This window comes from Zophobas morio, unplaced genomic scaffold (genome assembly GCF_036711695.1).
Source record: "Zophobas morio isolate AGI-343-1 ecotype UQ-CSIRO unplaced genomic scaffold, CSIRO_AGI_Zmor_V1 ptg000014l, whole genome shotgun sequence".
Taxonomy (NCBI): Eukaryota; Metazoa; Arthropoda; class Insecta; order Coleoptera; family Tenebrionidae; genus Zophobas; species Zophobas morio.
In genome coordinates this window covers 24004227-24024804 of record NW_026972119.1, presented here as the reverse complement: position 1 = coordinate 24024804, position 20578 = coordinate 24004227, and the positions used below count along the sequence as shown (strand labels likewise).

The 20578-nt window shown below is 31.1% G+C and overlaps 1 protein-coding gene across 1 annotated transcript in view; it reads right to left on the bottom strand.

The window, feature by feature from the left end:
* The window catches only part of Psgef (Protostome-specific GEF), a 149595-nt gene that overhangs the window by 113075 nt on the left and 15942 nt on the right, over positions 1-20578 (bottom strand). Inside the window, exon 3 of the mRNA XM_064055984.1 lies at positions 4429-5905. Within this exon, the coding sequence (XP_063912054.1) occupies positions 4429-5905 (1477 nt within the window). The remainder of the gene's footprint in view (positions 1-4428; positions 5906-20578) is intronic.

The window sequence follows — 20578 nt, the reverse complement described above, 5'->3', positions numbered from 1 at the left end:
AAAATTTGAATTTGAAAAATCAAAGAAAGATTGAAAAATCGAAAAATAGAAAAATCACAAAACTTAATCATCGAATAATTGAAAAATCGAGTCATCGCAAAGACGAAAAACCGAAAAGGAAAAAAATTAAAAATCAAAAATTTGAAAATTCAAAAAACTGAAAAGTCAAAAACCTAATAAAACAGGAAACTAAAGAATTGAATAATCAGAAAACTCAAAAATTGTGAAACTGAGAAACTGAGGAATTAAAAGTTGAATAATTGAGAAATCGAAATGTCCAAAAACTGAAGAATGAAAAAATAAAAAAATTGAAAATTCGATAATCGAAAATTTTAAAAATCAACGCACTGAAAACTTGTAGAATCGGAAAATCGAAAAAGAAGCAAATTGAAATTTCGGCATATCGAAAAAAACAAACTCGAAAATTGAAATCTTAGATAGAAATCGAAAAACCGAAAAATCAAAAATTGCAAAATAGAGATTTCGAAAAATCGAAAAATCCAAGAATCCAAATGTAGAAAAAACGAAATGTCGAAAGTCGAAAAATCTAAAATTCTAAAAGCGAAAATTCGAAAAATTGAAAATTTTAAACTTCAAACATTCAAAATTAGAAATTAGGAAAAGTAAAAATTCGAAATTTCGAAAACTGAAAATTTGAAAATTCTAAATTCGAAAAATTGAAAATTCGATGAATGAAACGTTCGCAAAAACGAAGATCTGAGGAACCAAAAAGCTGAAAATTTGATAATTTAAAAATCGAAAATTTAAAAACCCAAAAGTCAAAATTTAGATCAAACGAATCATTGAAACTCGAAAAACAAAATCGATAATTCTAAAAGCGAAAAGTCGAATAATTGAAAATTCCAAACAAAATTAGAAATTTTGAAAATAAAAAATTAGAAATTTTGAAAACTGAAAATTTGAAAACCCAAAAATTCGAAAGTAAAAAAATAGAAAATTTGAAAATCTATAAATCGAAAATCGAAAAACCGAAAAATCAAAAATTCGAAAATCGATATTTTTATGAATTGAAAAACCCAAGAATCAAATTGTAGATAAAACGAAATATCGAAAGTCAAAAAGTCAAAAATTCTAAAAGTGAAATATCGAAAAATGGCAAATTCGAAAATTCTAAAAGCGAAAAATTGAAAATTCGATGAATTAAATGTTCGAAGAAACTTAAATCCGACAAAGAGCCAAAAATTTGAAAATTAAAAAACTAAAATCATCGAAAGTCAAAAAATCGAAAAATTGAACATCTGATATTTCGAAAATTAAAAACTCGAAATTTTGAAAACTGAAAATTTGAAAAATCGAAAATTCGAAAGTCTAAAAATCGAAAATTTGATAAATCAAGTATTCAAAAAAGCCAAAAAACCGAAAACTTGAAATTTTAAAAATTGAAAAACCGGAAAATCAAAAATTCGAAAATCGAGATTTTAAAAAACCGAAAAACCTAACAATAAGAATGTAGATAAAGCGAAGTATTGAAAGTTGATAAATCGAAAATTCTTAAAAGCAAAAAGTCGAAAAATGGAAAATTGGAAATTTCGAATATTGAAAATTAGAAATTAAGGGAAATCAAAAACTCGAAATTTCGAAAACTGAAAATTTGAAAATTCTAAAGCCGAAGAATCGAAAATTGGATGATTCAAACGTTCGAAAAAAACAAAATCCGAGAAACCAAAAAGCCGAAAATTTGAAAATTTAAAAATCGAAAATCGAAAAACCCAAGAATCAAAATTTAGATGAAACGAATTATCGAAAGTCAAAAAATCGATAATTCTAAAAGCGAAATGACGAAAAATTGAAAAATTGATATATATAAATTAGAAATTTCGGAAATTAAAAATTCGAGTTTTGAAAACTGAAAATTTGAAAATCCAAAAATTCGAAAGTAGAAAAATCGAAAATTTGGAAATCTATAAATCGAAAAAACGAAAAATTAAAAATTAGAAAATCGAGATTATGAAGAATTGAAAAACCCAAAAAATCGAAAATTCTAAAAGCGAAAAGTCGAAAAATTGAAAATTCGATAAATTAAATGTTCGAAGAAACTTAAATCCGAGAAAACAAAGCCAAAAAATTTAAAATTAAAAAATTGAAAATCGAAAACTAAATAAAACGAAACATCAAAAGTCGAAAAATTCAAAATTCTAAAAGCGAAAAGTCGAAAAATTGAAAATCTGATATTTCGAATATTCCAATTTGAAATTTCGAAATTTGAAAAACCGAAAATTCGAAAGTCTAAAATCGAAAATTCGATGAATCAAGTAATCCAGAAAGCCAAAAAACCGAAAATTTGAAATTCTAATAATCGAAAAACCGAAAAATCAAAAACTCGAGATTTTAAAAAATCGAAACACCCAACCAAGAAAAAAAAATGTAGATAAAACGAAATCTCGAAAGTCGAAAAATTGAAAATTCTAAAAGCGAAAAGTCGAAAAATGAAAAACTAGAAATTTCGAACACTGATAATTAATTAGAAATTTCGAAAACTGAAAATTTGAAAAATCTAAAATTCGAAATATCGAAAAATACATAGAAAATAATCATATATTTGAAAAATTGAAATATGAAAATTAGAAAAATTGAGGAATTGAAAAATTAAAAATAAAAAATGAAAAATCGAAAAATTAAAGAATCGATAAACTGAAAAATCGAAAATACGAGAAATCTAAAATTGTAAAAAAAATGGGAAATCGAAAATTTGAAAAATCGAAATATTGAAATTGAAATTTCAAAAATAAAAAATTCGAAATTTCGAAAAGTGAAAATTGGAAAAATCGAAAATTCGAAATATCGAAAAGTCGTAAGTATAAAAATAGGAAAATCGAAAAAGAAACAAGTTGAAAACATCGAAAGTCGAAAAATCGAAAATTCTAAAAGCGAAACGTCGAAAAATGCAAGAATTGAAAAAATGAAGAATAGAAATTATAGAATTTGAAAATTCGCATAGCGAAAAATTGATCAATTAAATATTCAAAAAACTGAAAACTCGAAAAATTGAAAATCTGAAAATTAAAAATGATATTTCGATAAACCGAAACACTGAAAAATCGAAAAATCGAGAAAGGGATAAAACAAAATATCGAAAAATCTAAATGTCAAAAAATCGAGAAAAAGAAAAGTCGAAAACATCAAAAAATCAAAAAATCCATTAATTGAAAAACCGAAAATTTAGAAATATCAAAAATTGAAATATCGAAAAATTGAAAATCGAAAAATCCAAGAATCAAAATGTAGATAAAACGAAATATTCAAAAAAACCAAAAAACCGAAAATTTGAAAATCTAAAAATCGAAAAACCGAAAAATCAAAACTTGAAGAATTGAAAATCTAGAAATGGGAAAATCGAAAATATCGAAATACCAAACACTGAAATACTGAAAAATGCAAAAAATTTAAAAATCGAAAAACTGAAGAATCGGAAATTTGAAAGATCTAAAAATTGAAAAATCGTAAAACTGAAATATCGGACAATGAAAAAATCGAAAATAAAAAATCGAGAAATCTAAAATTTGAAAAAATCGAAAAAACCGAAGAATCGAAAAACTGAAAAATCCCAAAAATGAGAAATCGAAAAATTGGATAATCGAGAAATGGAAAAATTGAAAAATATAACATTTAAAAACGAAAAATTGAAAAATGAAAAAAACGAGATATCTAGAATTTAAGAAATCCAAAAATTAAAATACCAAAAAATGAAAGAACCGAAAAGTTGAAAAATGCCAAAACTCAAACATCGAATTGATCAATCAATAAATCGAAAACAGGAAAATTGAGAAACTGAAAACTTGAAAAATCGAAAAATTGGAAAACCAAACGTTTGAAAAATAGAAAAATTGAAAATTAGAAAAATTGAAGATTTGAAAACTTGAAAATGGATAAATCGAGAATTCGAGAAATTGGAAAATTCAAATATCAAACAATTCTAAAATGTAAAAGTGGGTAAGTCGAAAAATAGGGAAATCAAAAAGTAAAAAATCAAAAAATCGATTAATCGAAAAATCTAAAACTTGAAAATGTCAAAAACTTAAATTTTAAAAAACTAAAGTGAAAAATCGTAAAACTGAAATATCGGAAGATAGAGAAGTCGAAAATGGGGGGTAATAAACGAATAAATTTTGATTAAAAAATTTCAATACGCTGACCATAAAACGCTTGCAAGATTTCAAAGCATCCGCTATTGCAATTTCAAAGTTAACCTGGAAAATGTTACATAATTTTGATTTTTTGTTATAAAATTTAAATAACAATAGCTTACGCTCGGGAACAAAAAACGTTGTGTTTATTTTCGTAAATAATGATTATTCTAAAATAAACCCGAATATGAACTACCCCCAAGCACGCAAATCACCCTCGAACAATATTTGGAAAGCTGCCATAACAGCAAGACAATCCCCAATCTCCCCATCGTACACTCACCATTAACATACAGGTCATCGTTTTCGCAGCGTATATTCAAATCCATGCACCCCCGCACCTCCCGCAGACTCCCATTGGCCGTCGACGCGCTCTCCGACAACGACGTGGGCGACTCGAACAACAAACACCTCCGAAACCTCCGGTTATTCTCCACAGGCGTCAACGTAAAAGTCTCATTCAACGACGCCACTTTCAGCGGCGTACTCCCATTATCCTCCACAATATTGGACGAATCAAACGAATCGTCAAACAAATCCGTTTTCCGCGTAATCTTGCCCCTAGAAGAACTCGTTTTCCTTTCATCGTCGGTCCTCCTACGCCGAATACAGCGCTGCCGCTTCAGGGTGAAGTTTATATCGTCCTCCAAATTGACTCTTTTGGGGTTATTATCGGGATCTCGGGAGGCAGAAGACGCTCTTTTTCGTGGTTTTATGGCGTCGTCGACACAACGCTCGTTGAAGGTCTCGTCGATGTTGATGATGGTCTTGTCAGGGAGGACGAGATTGGGGGTGGAGGTTTTTTTACATTTACACTGGAAGTTGCCTTCGAGGTGGTGGGAGTAGTCAGTGGTGGATTTGAACCCCGAGTCGAATGAAGTGTGGCGTTCGTTCTGAGTAGTCAGATTGTCTTCTTGGGTTTGCGACTTGGATTCTTTCGTGCTCTCGATGGAGGAGTTGAGGATGGCGTCCACGATTTGGTCTAGAGATAGGTCATTGATGAGTGAAGAATTGTTACCTTTGGAGTCATAACCCAACTGACTGAACCTCAAATCCACCAACTTTTTGACTAGAGGGGACACTTTGACCTCCAGCTTTTCGTCCTCCACAGTGTTAATCTTGTGGAGGAACTCCCCTACGTGCTCTATTTTTGCTTTCTTGCGCGGGCACAACCCCTCCTGGTCCAACCCTAAGTACCCCACGGGACTCAACCCCTTCCACTCGCACGGGGAGTACTCCATGGCGAACGTGGGTAACGTCGCTCCGTACATCTCCTCCACCCTTCGTTTGACGGCACCATGGGCGCCCTCCACCAGCACCCCCCCGATATGGGAGTCCACGCTCTCGAACGGCGTAAAGAAGTTGCGCTCCTCCCCCAGGTCCTTGTGCGCCGGGTCCAGGCACAGCTTCTTCTTCTTGTGCTTCCTGTGGGAGGAGGGGGAGGCGCTGCGGCGGCACTTCTTGGCCGAGAGGACGCGCCGGTTGGCGGAGTCCTGGGGGGTGAGGTTGCTCACATCGCGTAAAGCGTCGAACTGGTGCTCGAAGGACTTGATGGGGGTGGAGGTGAACTGGTTCTCCTTGTCGATGGCCAGGTCGAGGCTGAGGCGGCTGGGGCGACGGCCGCCGGAGCGCCGGTGGCCGCTGGAGTGGCGGCGCTTGGGTTTGGCGGGCTTGGGAGTGGTTGCGGGGTCGGCCGTCGAGCGGCGCGGGGTGGCGGCGTCGCGACGCGCCATTACAGTCCACTTCAACATGGTTGGGGTCTGGAATATAAAAAAGATTTCGTTACTTACTAAGTGAAGATTAAAAATTTTCAAACGGAGGTTTTTTGTTTAGACGTGGTTTTCTATCGACTCACAAATAGACAAAACGATAAAAGCACTCGTATAAAGGACATAAAATCGCCGGCGGTTTCTTTCGGTGATATTTACGACCCCATTCTATATCATCACAGTCACTATTTCGGTAGATAACTGATATGGCTGATGCTATAAAAGGAAAGCGTCTCGGAGCGTGGAACTTTGATCACATCGGTGAATAAATAACCCCTAAATGTGGACATTTTGTGGCAAAAACACACAAGTTTACTGGATGGCTCTTTTTGTAAATAAAAAATTGGTCGAAAGGTATTTCCACAGAATTTTCCTCGCTCCTGAAGTACAAGTTCAATAAATCCCACTTCTACAAATGCCCACAATATCAAATATATGACGAAAAATCGAAAAATCGAAAGATTGAGAAATTGAAAACTTTAAATTTAAAAATTCGAAGAATTCAAAACCAAAAAAGAACTGAAAATTACAAAAATCGAGAAATTAAAATAAGGAAAAACTGAAAACGTTTATAATCGAAACGTTGAAAAATTGATAAATTTAACATAGAAAAATAAAAAAATTAACAAATTGAAAATTTGAAAAATCGGGAAATCGAAAATTGCAATAATTGAAATAAGTACTTATTAATAAATTTAAAATTCTGGAAATCGAAACATCAAAAAATCGTAAAATCGAGAAATCCAAAAATGTAAAATTAAAAAATCCAAAAGCGGAAAAATAAAAAAGAGAAATCGGGAAATTAAAAAATCAAAACTTCGAAAAATAGGAAGATGAAAAGTTCGAAAAATGAAGAAATGGAAAAATCGAGAAGTCGAAAAATTATAAATTGAAAAATTGAACAATCTGAAAATTGAACAGTTGATTAATCGAAAAGTCGAAATCTCTATAAACGAAAAATTGAAACATCGGAAATTTTAAAAATCGAAAAATTGAAAAAATGGAAAATTTAAGACCAAGAAGTCCAAATTGGAAAGATCGAGAAATAGAAACACCAAAAAGCTGAAAAATATTGAAAAACAAAGAAGAACTAAAAAATCCAAAAATCGACAAATTGAAAAATTAAAATATCGAAAAACTGAAAAAGTGAATAATCGAAACATTAAGAATCATAGAGAAATCTAAAATTTAACAATTTGAGAATTTAAAAAACTGGGAAATCGAGAAATCAAAAATTAAAAATCGAAGAAAAATCAAAAAACTGAAAAACCGGAAAATTTGAACCCAAGAACCCAAGAAAAAAAAATCGAAAGACTAGATGTCAAAAATCGTAAAATTTAAAAAACCAAGAAAACGAAAAATTGAAAAATCGAAAAATCTAAAATTTAAAAAATCGGAAAATTGAAAAATCAAAATTTCGAAAAATTGAAAAATGAACTCTTTTAAAAATCGAAATTTTGAAAAACCGGAAAATCCAAAACCGAAAAGTCGAAAAAACAAAGATCAAGAAACCAAAACATCAAAAACCTGAAAAAATTTAACAATCCGAAAATTTGAAAAATGTGAAAATCAAAAATTTTCAAAATTGAAGAATTGAAAAACCGGAAAATGTTAAACCGAGAAGTAGAATAATCTGAAGATGCAGAAATCAAAACATTGAGAAATTTTAAATGGAAAAATGGAAAAATTTAAAAATTCAAAAATTGAAAAACTCAAAACGAGAAATCGAAAATTTTAAAAATCCGAAAATTGACATATCGAAACACCGAAAACATGAAAAATTAAAGATTTTAGAAATCGAAATTTTGAAGAACAGGAAAATCCAAAACCGAGAAGTCGAAAAAACAAACATCAAAAACCAAAACATCAATAAATCTGAAGGAATTAAAAAATCTGAAAATTTGAATAACTGAAAAATCGAAGAACTGAAAAATAAAAAATTGAGAAATCGAAAAATTAAACCAAAAAATTGAAAAATATGAAATCAAAAAATTTTCAAGATCGAAGATTTGAAAAACCGGAAAATGTTAAACCGAGAAGTAGAATAATCTGAAGATGCAGAAATCAAAACATTGAGAAATTTTAAATGGAAAAGTGTAAAAATTTCAATAATGCAAAAATTGAAAAGCTCTGAAAACGAAAAATTGACAAATCGAAAAACCGAAAAATTGAAACATTGAAACAACAAAGAATTTAAAAATCGAAATTTTGAAAAACCGGAAAATCCAAAACCGAAAAGTCGAAAAAACACAAGAAACCGCAAATTCCGCAAATTTAAAAAATTGAAAAATCGGAGAACTGAGGAGTCCAAAAATCGAGAAATCGAAAAATTAAACCAAACTATTGAAAAGCAGCAAAACATTTTAAGAATCGATAATTGAAAAACTAGAAAATGTAAAACCGAGAACTCGAAAAATCTGAAAATACAGACATGAAAAATTTTAAATGGAAAACCTAAAATTTCAAAATTTTAAAAATTGAAAAACTGAAAAATCCTAAAGCTGAAAGTTCAAAAAATTCATAAATTGATGAATCGAAGACCAATATATCTAAAATTTAAAAGTTGGAAGAATTGAAAAATCGAAGAACTGAAAAGTCCAGAAATTAAAATATTTAAAATGAAAAAATCTAAAATCGAAAAACTGAAAAATCAAAAACTTGAAAAATCGAAAATTGAAGAATCGAAAACTGAAAAGTCAAAAAAATAAATAACTGTAAAACTGAAATATCCAAAAATCGAGAAATCAAACATTTTAAAAATTAAGAAATACAAAGACTTTTGACTGAGAGGTCCGAAAATGCAGAAATCCGATACCTTACAGTCGAAAAATTAAAAAATATACATCGAAAATTTGAAAAATCTGGAAATTAAACAGTTGAATAATCGAAAGGTCAAAATGTAGATGTAGGAAGCCGAAACATCAAAATTTTGAAGTCTAAAACTGAAAAATTCGAAAAATTGAAAATTCGAAGATCTGAAAAATCAGTAATAATCGAGAAAATAAAAAATTAAATAACCAAAAAATTGAAAAATCAGAAAAATTGTAAAACCAAGAAGTAGAAAAATCTGAAGGTAGAGAAATCGAAAGATTGAAACATTTTAAATGGTCAAATCTAAATTAAAAAAAGTCCAAAAAAATTCAGACATGGAGAAATCATGACATCGAAAATATAAAAAAATGAAAAATTGAAAAATCGAAGAAATGAGAAATTTAAAGTGAAAAAATTGAGTAATTAAAAGATCGAGAAATTGGAATGAAAACAACGAACATCGAAGAATTGAAAAATTAAGAATCCGAAAAATCGAAAAAGTGAAAAATTAGAGAACTGAAAAACTGAAAAATCGAGAAATCGCGAAATGAGAAATGGAAAAATCGAAAATTTAGAAACGTGTAATATTAATAAATTAAAAATCTAAATAATTAAGACTTGAAAACATAAGAATCAAAAAATTAAACAAAAAACTGAAATATCCGAAAATTGTGACATCAAAAATTAAAAAAAATCAAGAGATCGAAAATTTCAAAAATTGAGAAATTGAAGAAAATTGAAAACAGGACAAAAATTCAACACGGATGTGTAGACGACAAGCGAAGAAGTAAAAATTAAAGATTTTAAAAGTCGAAATTTTGAAAAACCGGAAAATCCAAAACCGAAAAGTCGAAAAAACAAAAGATCGAGAAACCAAAACATCAAAGAACTTAAAAAAATTGAAAAATCCGAAAATTTGAAAAATTGAAAAATCGAAGAACTAAAAAATCCGAAAATTAAACCAAAAAATTTAAAAGTAAGAAAATCAAAAATTTTAAGAATCGAAAAATTAAAAAACCGGAAAATGTTAAACAGGGAAGTAGAAAAATCTGAAGATACAGAAATCAAAACACTGAAAAATTTAAAATGGAAAGAAAAACCTAAAATTCGAAAAAATAAAAATTGAAAAACTAAAAAATCCTAAAACTGAAAGTTCGAAAAATTCATAGATTGATAAATCAAAAAAGCGAAAAATCTAAAATTTAAAAGTTGGATGAATTGTAAAATCGAAGAACTGAAAAATCCAAAAATCAAGAAATCGAAAATTTTAAAAATTAAGAAATCGAAATTTTGAGAAACTGAGAAAGTGAAGAATCGAAAATTTGTAAAATCCAGGAGTTAAGTTTCCAAAACTGAAATGCTGAAACATCGAGAAATCCAGAAATCGAATATTCGAAAAATCGAGAAATTTAAACACAAAAAAATTAAAATCGTAAACCGAAAAATCTAAAATATCGAAAAATTGGAAAATCGAAAAACCTAGAAATCAAAAAATTTAAAAATTATAACTGGTAATCAAAACATGAAAAGATCTAGGAATCACGAAATCGAAAAGTCGAGAGGTCCGACAATCCAGAAATCAGATACCTCTAAGTCGAAAAATAAAAAATTGAAAAATTGAATACTTAAAAAGAAAAATTATACATCGAAAATTGGAAAAATCTGGAAATTGAACAGTCTAAAATTTAATAATTCGAAAAAATGAAAAATCGAAGAACTGAAAAACCGATAATAATCGAGAAAATAAAAAACAGGAAAATTGTAAAACCAAGAAGTAGAAAAATCAGAAGACAGAAATTGGAAGATTGAAAAATTTTAAATGGTCAAATCTAAAATAAAAAAAGTCCAAAAACAGAAAAATACAGAAATCCCATAAATAGAAATCGAAAAATTAAGAAATTTAAAGTGAAAAAATTGAGAATTTAAGAGAACGAGAAACTGGAACGAAAACATCGAACAATGAAAAACTGAACAATCAAGAATCTGAAAAATCGAAAAAGTGAAACAAAAAATAAAGACTCGAAAACACAAGAATCAAAAAATTAAACAATCATAAAACTGAAATATCCGAAAATTGCGACATCAAAAATTTAATAAAATCGAAGAATCGAAAATTTGATAAATTGAGAAAAAAAAAAATTCAACACGGATGCATAGACTACAAGTGAAGAATGTTTTTACAAAATTTAACTAACATTTACTTCTGCAAAATTTGCAGACGACATTATTCCATTGTCGGTCGACAATCAGACAAATTTCGCTCCAATAAAAAAATTACACAATTATTTTAGCTAAAAAACCCCAAATAATATTCTGGTAGTTAATATAATTGCCCCGACCGTGGGTGTTTGATGTTAGATTTAGCGCAGCTGTCCTTAAATCCACTTCCTAGCCACCTGCTGGCCCATTCACTCCCATTTAAATGCATTTACTCCCATATTATTCACATTTTACAAATTATACAAAAGGGGTGAAATTTCCAAACGTCCCTCATTAAATCAAGTCAACAGCACAGAAGTGTAACCGGCTGCTAAAACGTCCATTTGTACTGTTATTCCTCATTTATTTCAATAGCACAACCCCGACATTAATGAATTTTTAACTCAGACAGGTGATTCGTGTTCTATTCAACACCTGTTAGTAAATTATAGAGACTTTAAGAGATTAATTTGTCTAGTCAAATATTTAAAATGCCCACCCCGGAACTTCGTCCTATAATAACATTATCTACAACAGTGAAAAAAAATTCTGTTGGAGATTTTTTTTATTTAAAATTAGAGCCAAAATCTGGATAAATCCGGTGGATTATGCGTTTTATAGATAAGCGATCTACATGCACGTTTAAAATGCACTGTACGGTTTTCGGTACAATTAATATTCCTGTGGCATATGGCACTTAACGTTTCGTGATACAAATTTACATATAGAAGTTAAATCGGCGATATCTCGATGTAATGGTAGCTGCCCATGCCATATGGTACCATTCCCGTTGAATTATTATTGACGGATAGAGTTGAAACATGTCGAAACTCGTTATGCAGAATCGATTAGTTAAAAAAAAAATAGTCGCACCCTCTAACACTAACTCAATGTTCTGTTGAGTGCGACAACAGTAAAACACTTAAATAAATATTTATTAGAGGGCCGAAAACGTCGAAGACAATTTCGATAGGGGTCTCAGATATGTAAATTTAAATTTGTAACATGTGGAAGACGTTAGAAACACGTGCCTTAAGCACCATGAAATTTGGCGGATGCCTCCCTAAGCACTTTTGGAACTTTTGCTAAATTTTCCTGTTGTTACGGTAAGTTGGTTTAAATTAACGACTTTAAGTGCGCACTTGGTCACAAAAAAATTAATTAATTGATAAGTTAGTATAATGAAGAAATTTCGTGTCGGGTGTGAGTAAGCCCCATCCCATCCTCTCCATAACGGAAATCTTGACAGTTCCGCAAGAGCAAGGAAGGAATAAAAGAGTGCAGTTTTTGCAACTGTTCTCGGGTATTTTTTTCAATAGTGCAGCAGCCTCCGGTCCTCGTTCAAGGAATAAGAGCCCTTATGGCGACTTCCGTAAGAAAGAGGGTTATACGACAGAATACCAGGTGATAGGACTCGTCTAAGCTAACCTGACCTAACCTTCTTACCCTCGCGCGCTAACAATACGTGATCTAATTTTAAATAACACAATACTTACAAAAAGGTATGAATATTTTGAAACCAATCACTTTCTCACGAACGGTAACGATTGCCATAGAGGCGACAGGGGTGGGAGCTTTACAAAATTAGCGACATGTAAGGGGCTGGCTGTGGAAAAAATGTTGATGGAACAAACTATGGCGAAATCGATACTGTTGTGACTTGTCCAGTTCGAGTCCGAGGACCCTGCACGAGGGTCGTTTTGTTCTAATTCCGTGTATGTGTAATGAGACCGGCCCGAAACCAGAGTACGCCCCTATGGAGCAAACATAAATTTCGAGTGCGTATTGTGCGGCGTAATGAAAAAGCGTTTTATTGGCGTTTAGGGAACGGGATACAAGGCCAGATAACATCGGGGGTTTCTAGAATTTTTACAAATACGTGTACCTGAACATTGATATTGTACATTTTTTAATACGAGTGTTTGGCTTTTAACTGGAATTTTAGAAGAGTTTTAGATCTCTGATAACACAAATGATTCTATATTTTCTCAGAGGATATGTTATTTGCCAAAATCATTCTTATCTTAGCAAGTACTAGCCCCGCCCACCCACTCTTTATTTTTATAGGGTATGTAATTTGCCAAAATCAGTCTTATCGTAGCACGTACTAGCCCCACCCACCCGCCCTTATCTCATTCAAACGACAAAAGTTATTTGTGTTAGGTGTAACAAAATTAAGCAGTCAAATGAGGCGGGGTGGGTGGGTGGTAGTTAATTTTTCTATGGAAAATTAGTGGGAACCAATAGAACTTATGCTATAAAGAAGTAGAAAAACAGCAATTGTAACTTTTTTGTTATAAGATTTACTTCTTATTACAGAAAACAAAAAAAAAGAGAATGGGTAGGTGGGTGGGGCTAAATTTAACTTTTTCTACAGTCATTTATAACCAATAATTAATTAACTTTCGCTTTTGAATTTCATTGACTTAATTTGATTGGGTTCAGTTTAGTCAGGTCAGAAAAGTTCAGCCTAAGTCAAGTCAGGTTAGTTTAGATCACGTGAATTCTGTTAGGTAAATTAAGTCAGATCGGTAGTAGTGTAAAGTCTAAATTTTTACAAAAATTCTAAAATTAGAATTCCAAGAGTTCTAAGATTTTGAAATCCAAGATTCCAAATTCTAAGACTTAAGTGCTACCATTCTGAATTATTAGATCCACAATTTTAGGCTTATAAAAAATTGAATTTTCAGTCAAATGCGTTAACCCAAAAAAAATGCATCTTAAACACAAACTCTCAAATTCTTTAAATATATGACCTAAATTCTTAATGCCCAAGACATTTTCTGAAGACAAGATTCTGAATTCCAAGATTCTAAGTTCAGAGATTCTAGATTCCCAGATTTCAAGATTCTAAATACCAAGATTCCAGATACCAAGATTCTAGAAAGTCTCAAATTCTTGAATTCTATGATCCTGAATTCTTAATGTGTTACACATTTCAAGTTCTACGTTTTAGTTCTGAAATTCCAAGATTATAGATTACAGAATTCCGAGGTTTTAGATCCGATATTACAAGATTCTAGATTTCAAGATTTTAGATTCTGGAACCCAATATTTTCGATTACAGATTCCAAGATTTTACATCCCAAGATTCCAGATGCCAAAATTCTAGAAAGTCTCAAATTCTTGAATTCTATTATCCATAATTCTAAATTCATTTTCAGTTCTACGTTTTAGTTTCGAAATTCCATGCTTCTAAATATCAAGATTCTAGATTAAGGAATCCCAGATTCTAAGATTCTAGATTACGAAATGCTAGATTCCAAGATTATGGATTACAGGAGTCTGGGGTTTTAAATTCCGATATTCTATATTACGGGATTCTAGTTTCGAGGTTCTATATTCCGAGAGTCCAACTTCTAGATTCCAAGACTTTGGACCCCAAGATTCTGATTTCCAATAAGATTCTAGATTTCAAGATGTTAGAGCCTAGATCCCAATATTCTCTCTAGATTATAAATTCCAAGATTCTAGATTAAAAATTCTAAATTCCGAGATTCTAAGTTCAGAGATTCTTGATTTCCAGAGTCCAAGCTTCTGAATACTAAAATTCTAGATGTCAGGATCCTAAATTCTAGGATTACAGATTACGAAATTCTAGATTTCAAGATTATGGGTTACAGGATTTCGAGGTTTTAGATTCCGATATTCCAAAATTTCAGGATTCTAGATTTCAAGATTTTAGATTCTGGATCCCAATATTTTCGATTACAGATTCCAAGATTCTAGATCCCAAGATTCCAGATGCCAAAATTCTAGAAAGTCTCAAATTCTTAAATTCTATGATCCAGAATACTAAATTCATTTTCAGTTCTACGTTTCAGTTTCGAAATTCCATGCTTCTAAATATCAAGACTCTAGATTAAGGAATCCCAGATTCTAAGATTCTAGATTACGAAATTCTAGATTCCAAGATTATGGATTACAGGAGTCTGAGGTTTTAAATTCCGATATTCTATATTACGGGATTCTAGTTTCGAGATTCTATATTCCGACAGTCCAAATTCTAGATTCCAACCCTTTGGACCCCAAAATTCTGAATTCTAATAGGATTCTAGATTTCAAGATTTTAGAGTCTGCATCCCAATATTCTAGATTATAAATTTCAAGATTTTAGATTAAAAAATTCTAAATTCCGAGATTCCTGATTTCCAGAGTCCAAGCTTCTAAATACTAAGGTTCTAGATTTCAGGATCCTAGATTCTAAGATTATAGATTACGAGATTCTAGATTTCAAGATTATGGATTACAGGATTCCGAGGTTTTAGATTCCGGTATTCTACATTACTGGATTCTGGTTCCGAGGTTCTAGATTCCGAAAGTCCAAATTGTAGATTTCAAGATTTTCGATCCCAAGATTCTGCGTTCCAAGGTTTTGAATTCCAAGATTCTAGATTCTAATTTCAAGATTTTGGATTCTAATATTCTAAATTCAGAGATTCTTGATTTCCAAATTCCAGGTGCAAGAATTCTAGACAGTCTCAAATTCTTGAATTCTATAATCCAGAATTGTTAGTGTGTAATATATTTCGAATTCAACGTTTTAGTCTTGAAATTCCATGCTTCTAAATATCGAGATTCTAGATTTCGGAATCCCAGATTCTAAGATTCTAGACTACGAAATTCTAGATTCCAAGCTTATGGATTACAGGAATCTAATTTCGCGGTTCTAGATTCCGAGAGTCCAAATTCTAGATTCCAAGACTTTGGATCCCAAGATTCTGAGTTCCAAGATTCTATATTATAGATTCCAATATTCTAGACTAAAAATTTCTAGATTCCAAGTTCAAAGGTTCTTAATTTCCAGATTCCAATCTTCTAAATACTAAGACTCTGAATTCCAGTAAGATTCTAGATTTCAAGATTTTAGAGTCTGGATCCCAATATTCTAGATTATAAATTCCAAGTTTCTAGATTAAAAAATTCTAAATTCCGAGATTCTAAGTTCAGAGATTCTTGATTTTTAGAGTCAAAGCTTCTAAATACTAAAATTCTAGATTTCAGGATCCTAGATTCTAGGATTATAGAGTACAAGATTCTAAATTTCAAGTTTATGGATTACAGGATTCCGAGGTTTTAGATTCCGATATTCTACATTACTGGATTCTAGTTCCGAGGTTTTAGATTCCGATATTCCAAAATTTCAAGATTTCAAGATTTTAGATTCTGGATCCCAATTTTTTTGGATTACAGATTCCAAGATTCTAGATCCCAAGATTCAGGATACCAAAATTCTAGAAAGTCTCAAATTCTTGAATTCAATCATCCAGAATTCTAAATTAATTTTCGGTTCTACGTTTTAGTTTCGAAATTCCATGCTTCTAAATATCAAGAATCTAGATTATAAGATCCCAGATTCTAAGATTATAGATTACGAAATTCTAGATTCCAAGATTATGGATTACAGGATTCTGAGGTCTTAAATTCCCATATTCTATAACCGAGATTCTAGTTTCGATGTTCTAGATTCCGAGAATCAAAATTCTAGATTCCAAGACTTTGGACCCCAAGATTCTGAGTTCCAAGATTCTGAATTTCAATAAGATTCTAGATTTCAAAATTTTAGAGTCTGGATCCCAATATTCTAGATCATAAATTCCAAGATTCTAGATTAAAAAATTCTAAATTCCAAGATTCTAAGTTTAGAGATTCTTGATTTCCAGAGTCCAAGCTTCTAAATACTAAGATTCTAGATTTCAGTATACTAGATTCTAGGATTATATATTACGAGATTCTAGATTTCAAGATTAAAAATTACAGAATTCCGAGGTTTTAAATTCCGATATTCCAAAATTTCAGGATTCAAGATTTCAAGACTTTAGATTCTGGATCCCAATATTTTCGATAACAGATTTCAAGAATCTAGATCCCAAGATTCCCGATGCCAAAATTCTAGAAAGTCTCAAATTCTTGAATTCTATTGTCCATAATTCTAAATTCATTTTCAGTTGTACGTTTTAGTTTCGAAATTCCATGCTTCTAAATATCAAGATTCTAGATTTAAGGATTCCAGATTCTAAGATTCTAGATTACGAAATTCTACATTCCAAGATTATAGATTACAGGATTCTGAGGTTTTAGATTCCGATATTCTATATTACAGGATACTAATTTCGCGGTTCTAGATTCCGAAAGCCCAAATTCTAGATTCCAAGACTTTGGATTCCAAGATTCTGAGTTCCAAGATTCTCAATTCCAATAAGATTCTAGATTTCACGATTTTAGAGTATGGATCCCAATATTCTAGTTTATAAATTCCAAGATTCTAGATTAAAAAATTTTAAATTCTGAGATTCTAAGTTCAGAAATTCTTGATTTTCAGGGTCCAAGCTTCTAAATACCAAGATTCTGGATTTCAGGATCCTAGATTCTAGGATTATAGATTACGAGATTCTAGATTTCAAGATAATGGATTACAGGATTCCGATATTTCAAAATTTCAGGATTCTAGATTCCAAGATTTTAGATTCTGGATTCCAGTATTTTCGATTACAGATTCCAAGATTCCTGATGCCAAAATTCTAGAAAGTCTCAAATTCTTGAATTCTATGATCCAGAATTCTAAATTCATTGTCAGTTCTACGTTTTAGTTTCGAAATTCCATGCTTTTAAATATCAAGAATCTAGATTAAGGGATCCCAGATTCTAAGATTCTAGATTACAGGATTCTGAGGTTTTAGATTCCGATATTGTATATTACTGGATTCTAGTGTCGAGGTTCTAGATTCCGAGAGTCCCAATTCTATATTCCAAGACTTTGGACCCTAAAATTCTGAATTCCAATAAGATTCTGAATTTCAAGATTTTGGAGTCTGAATTCCAATATTCTAGATTATAAATTCCAACATTCTAGATTCAAAAATTCTAAATTCCGAGATTCTTGATTTCCAGAGTCCAAGCTTCTAAATACTAAGATTCTAGATTTCAGAATCCTAGATTCTAAGATTATAGATTACAAGATTCTAGATTTCAAGATTATGGATTACAGGGTTCCGAGGTTTTAGATTCCGATATTCCACATTAGTGGATTCTAATTCCCAGGTTCTAGATTCCGAAAGTCCAAATTGTAGATTTCAAGATTTTCGATTCCAAGGCTTTGAATTCCAAGATTCTAGATTCTAAGATTTTAGATTTTAATATCTTAATTTCAGAGATTCTTGATTTCCGGATTCCAGACGCCAGGATTCTAGAAAGCACCAAATTTTTGAATTCTATGATCCAGAATTCTTAATGTGTAATATATTTTAAGTTCTACGTTTAAGTTTTGAAATTCCAAGTTTCAAAATACTAAGATTCTAGATTTCAGGATCCTAGATTCCTAGATCCTAGATATCAAGATTATAGATTACAGGATTTCATGGTTTTAGATTCCGAAATTTTAGATTCGAGGTTCCAGATTTCAAGATATTGGATTCCAAAACTTTGTGTTCCAAGATTCTAGATTCCAAGATTCAAGAGTCCAACTTTCTGGATTCCAAAATTCTAAATTCTAAGATTTTAGATTTCAAGATTTTAGACTCTGGATTTCTTTATTCTAAATTATAGATTCCAAGATTCAAGATTAAGATTCTGATTAGATGGAAATGAAAAAAAGGAGGTTTTATATTGATAAACATTGGAAAGTGTTCAATTTTTTAAGAAGCTGAAATTTTTAACTTTTTAAAAATTTTTGAAGATGTTCAAGAAAATTTCATATATTGAAAAACTGAACTTGTGGCGAAGTTGTTTAAAAATACACAAAAAATCGGATAAATTTATTTTTATAAATTTCAATTCCAATTCAATCGAAAAATATAGCCTCCAGACCGACATTTTATGATATTCCAAAAAAATCGTAAAAATTTTCATAAAAATGAAGCCGAAAAACAATTCAGAATATAGAAATCAACAAAAGCAACTCTTGAATAATTTTCGAAGGTGCCAAGCAAAATGTCAAAATTTTTAACGTAACGAAAACTTGACTTTTGGCGAAATTGTTTAAAAATTCGTAAAAAATTCAGCCATATCAAGATTTTTTTGTTTAAGTTGAATTTAAGTAAATCAAGCAAACAAAAATCAATCACTGAATGATAACTTAAAGACAAGGATCAATCTTGGGCCCTTTACTCTATCTGATTTACGTGAATGATATTGCATAATATGACAATCAACACAAATATTATTTGCGTTATTACCATTTCTGGCGTGAAAAAAGTTACAAAGTCGACACGAACTAAAAAAACTCGATTTGCTTGGTCTTTGAAACCAAAAAGCAGCCATTATATTTAACACGGAGCTTAAATCTCTTTTCCACTCTCGGCTCCCAAATATTTATTCAGGAGCGGATTTACCCCGAAGTGTAACAATTGTATTTACCAAACAGGATACCAAGATTAGCCACCCTTCTCGGGGAAATTAATAACCGTAAAAATCGTCAGCAAACACTCATTAAACCCGCATTCGGCTACACGTAGCCCATTTCCAGCCCAATTAAATTAATTAAGCGCTCTCGATTGCATTGTGTGCAAATCCGCCGCGTTTCCATCACCGTTAATAATCGCCTCGGTATCAACTATCCTCGAATTAAGGCAAAATTAATGGACAGCGCCGCCATAAAAACGCGCCAAATTAACGCCGCGAAACGTCAAACTGATTTAGGGGAACGAATTTTACACGATATCTTGCCTCGCAAGACGGATTCGGGCGGTAAGCTGAAGTTAAATCGCCCCTTGCACGGGACCGTGTCGACTTTTCCCATAGGTTTTGTGTCCGGCAGGTTTCTTTCCTGGGACCCCTCCAACGACAAAAGGGCCCGTTTGAGGACGATAAGTTATTCGGGAAGATCTAGTTTTGATTAGGCAATCGCTACGTCATTGGGCTTTTCGGAAGACACCCCTCGGATTAATTTTAACGACCGTAATAACACGTATCAAACGGGGGTTGTTGTGTGCAAACCCACTCATAAAAATATAGATAAATAATAATCTATAAATATTACTTTAGACCAAGATTTTCTAAAAAATGAGTTTCAAATTCGAAATTTTAAAATTTCCCAAATTTTGACGATTCTTGGAAAATGGTAGAAATTTTCAAAGAAATAAATCCGAAAAACACTTCAGAATATCGAATCCAACAAAAAAAAATTTGATATAATTTAAAGAATTTCTTTTATGTTTTTCTAGTAAACTTGTGTAAAAGCTCTATTTTTAATACATTAAATTTCTGATATTTTTCTGAGTACCTTCGAAATTATTTAATGATTTTCTTCTACCAAAATGAAAAACGGCAATTTTTGGGATGTTTGAAAAATTAGAATCTGAATCTCAATTTTTGTGGGTGATTTTCACGTTCATTTCTTCGAAAATTTCAACTATTTACCTAAAATCCTTTTTTCTAACTTCTAAATATTTTTTAGAATATTTAAAAAAATCAACTTCGAAACCCAATATTTGATTTTTTGTGGATTTTTGAATAACTTCGTCGAAAGCTCAATTTTTTAAAAACTTTTCAATGATTTCCCGAGGATTTTCAAAATTATTAAAAAAATGTTTTTGCTGAAATAGAAGTTCGGGAGTGTTTGTCTTTTTCTTTATGTCTGAAAATTCCTACCATTTTCCCAAAATCGCCAAAATAACATACGGGACATTTTCAAAATTTGACTGAAACTGAATATTT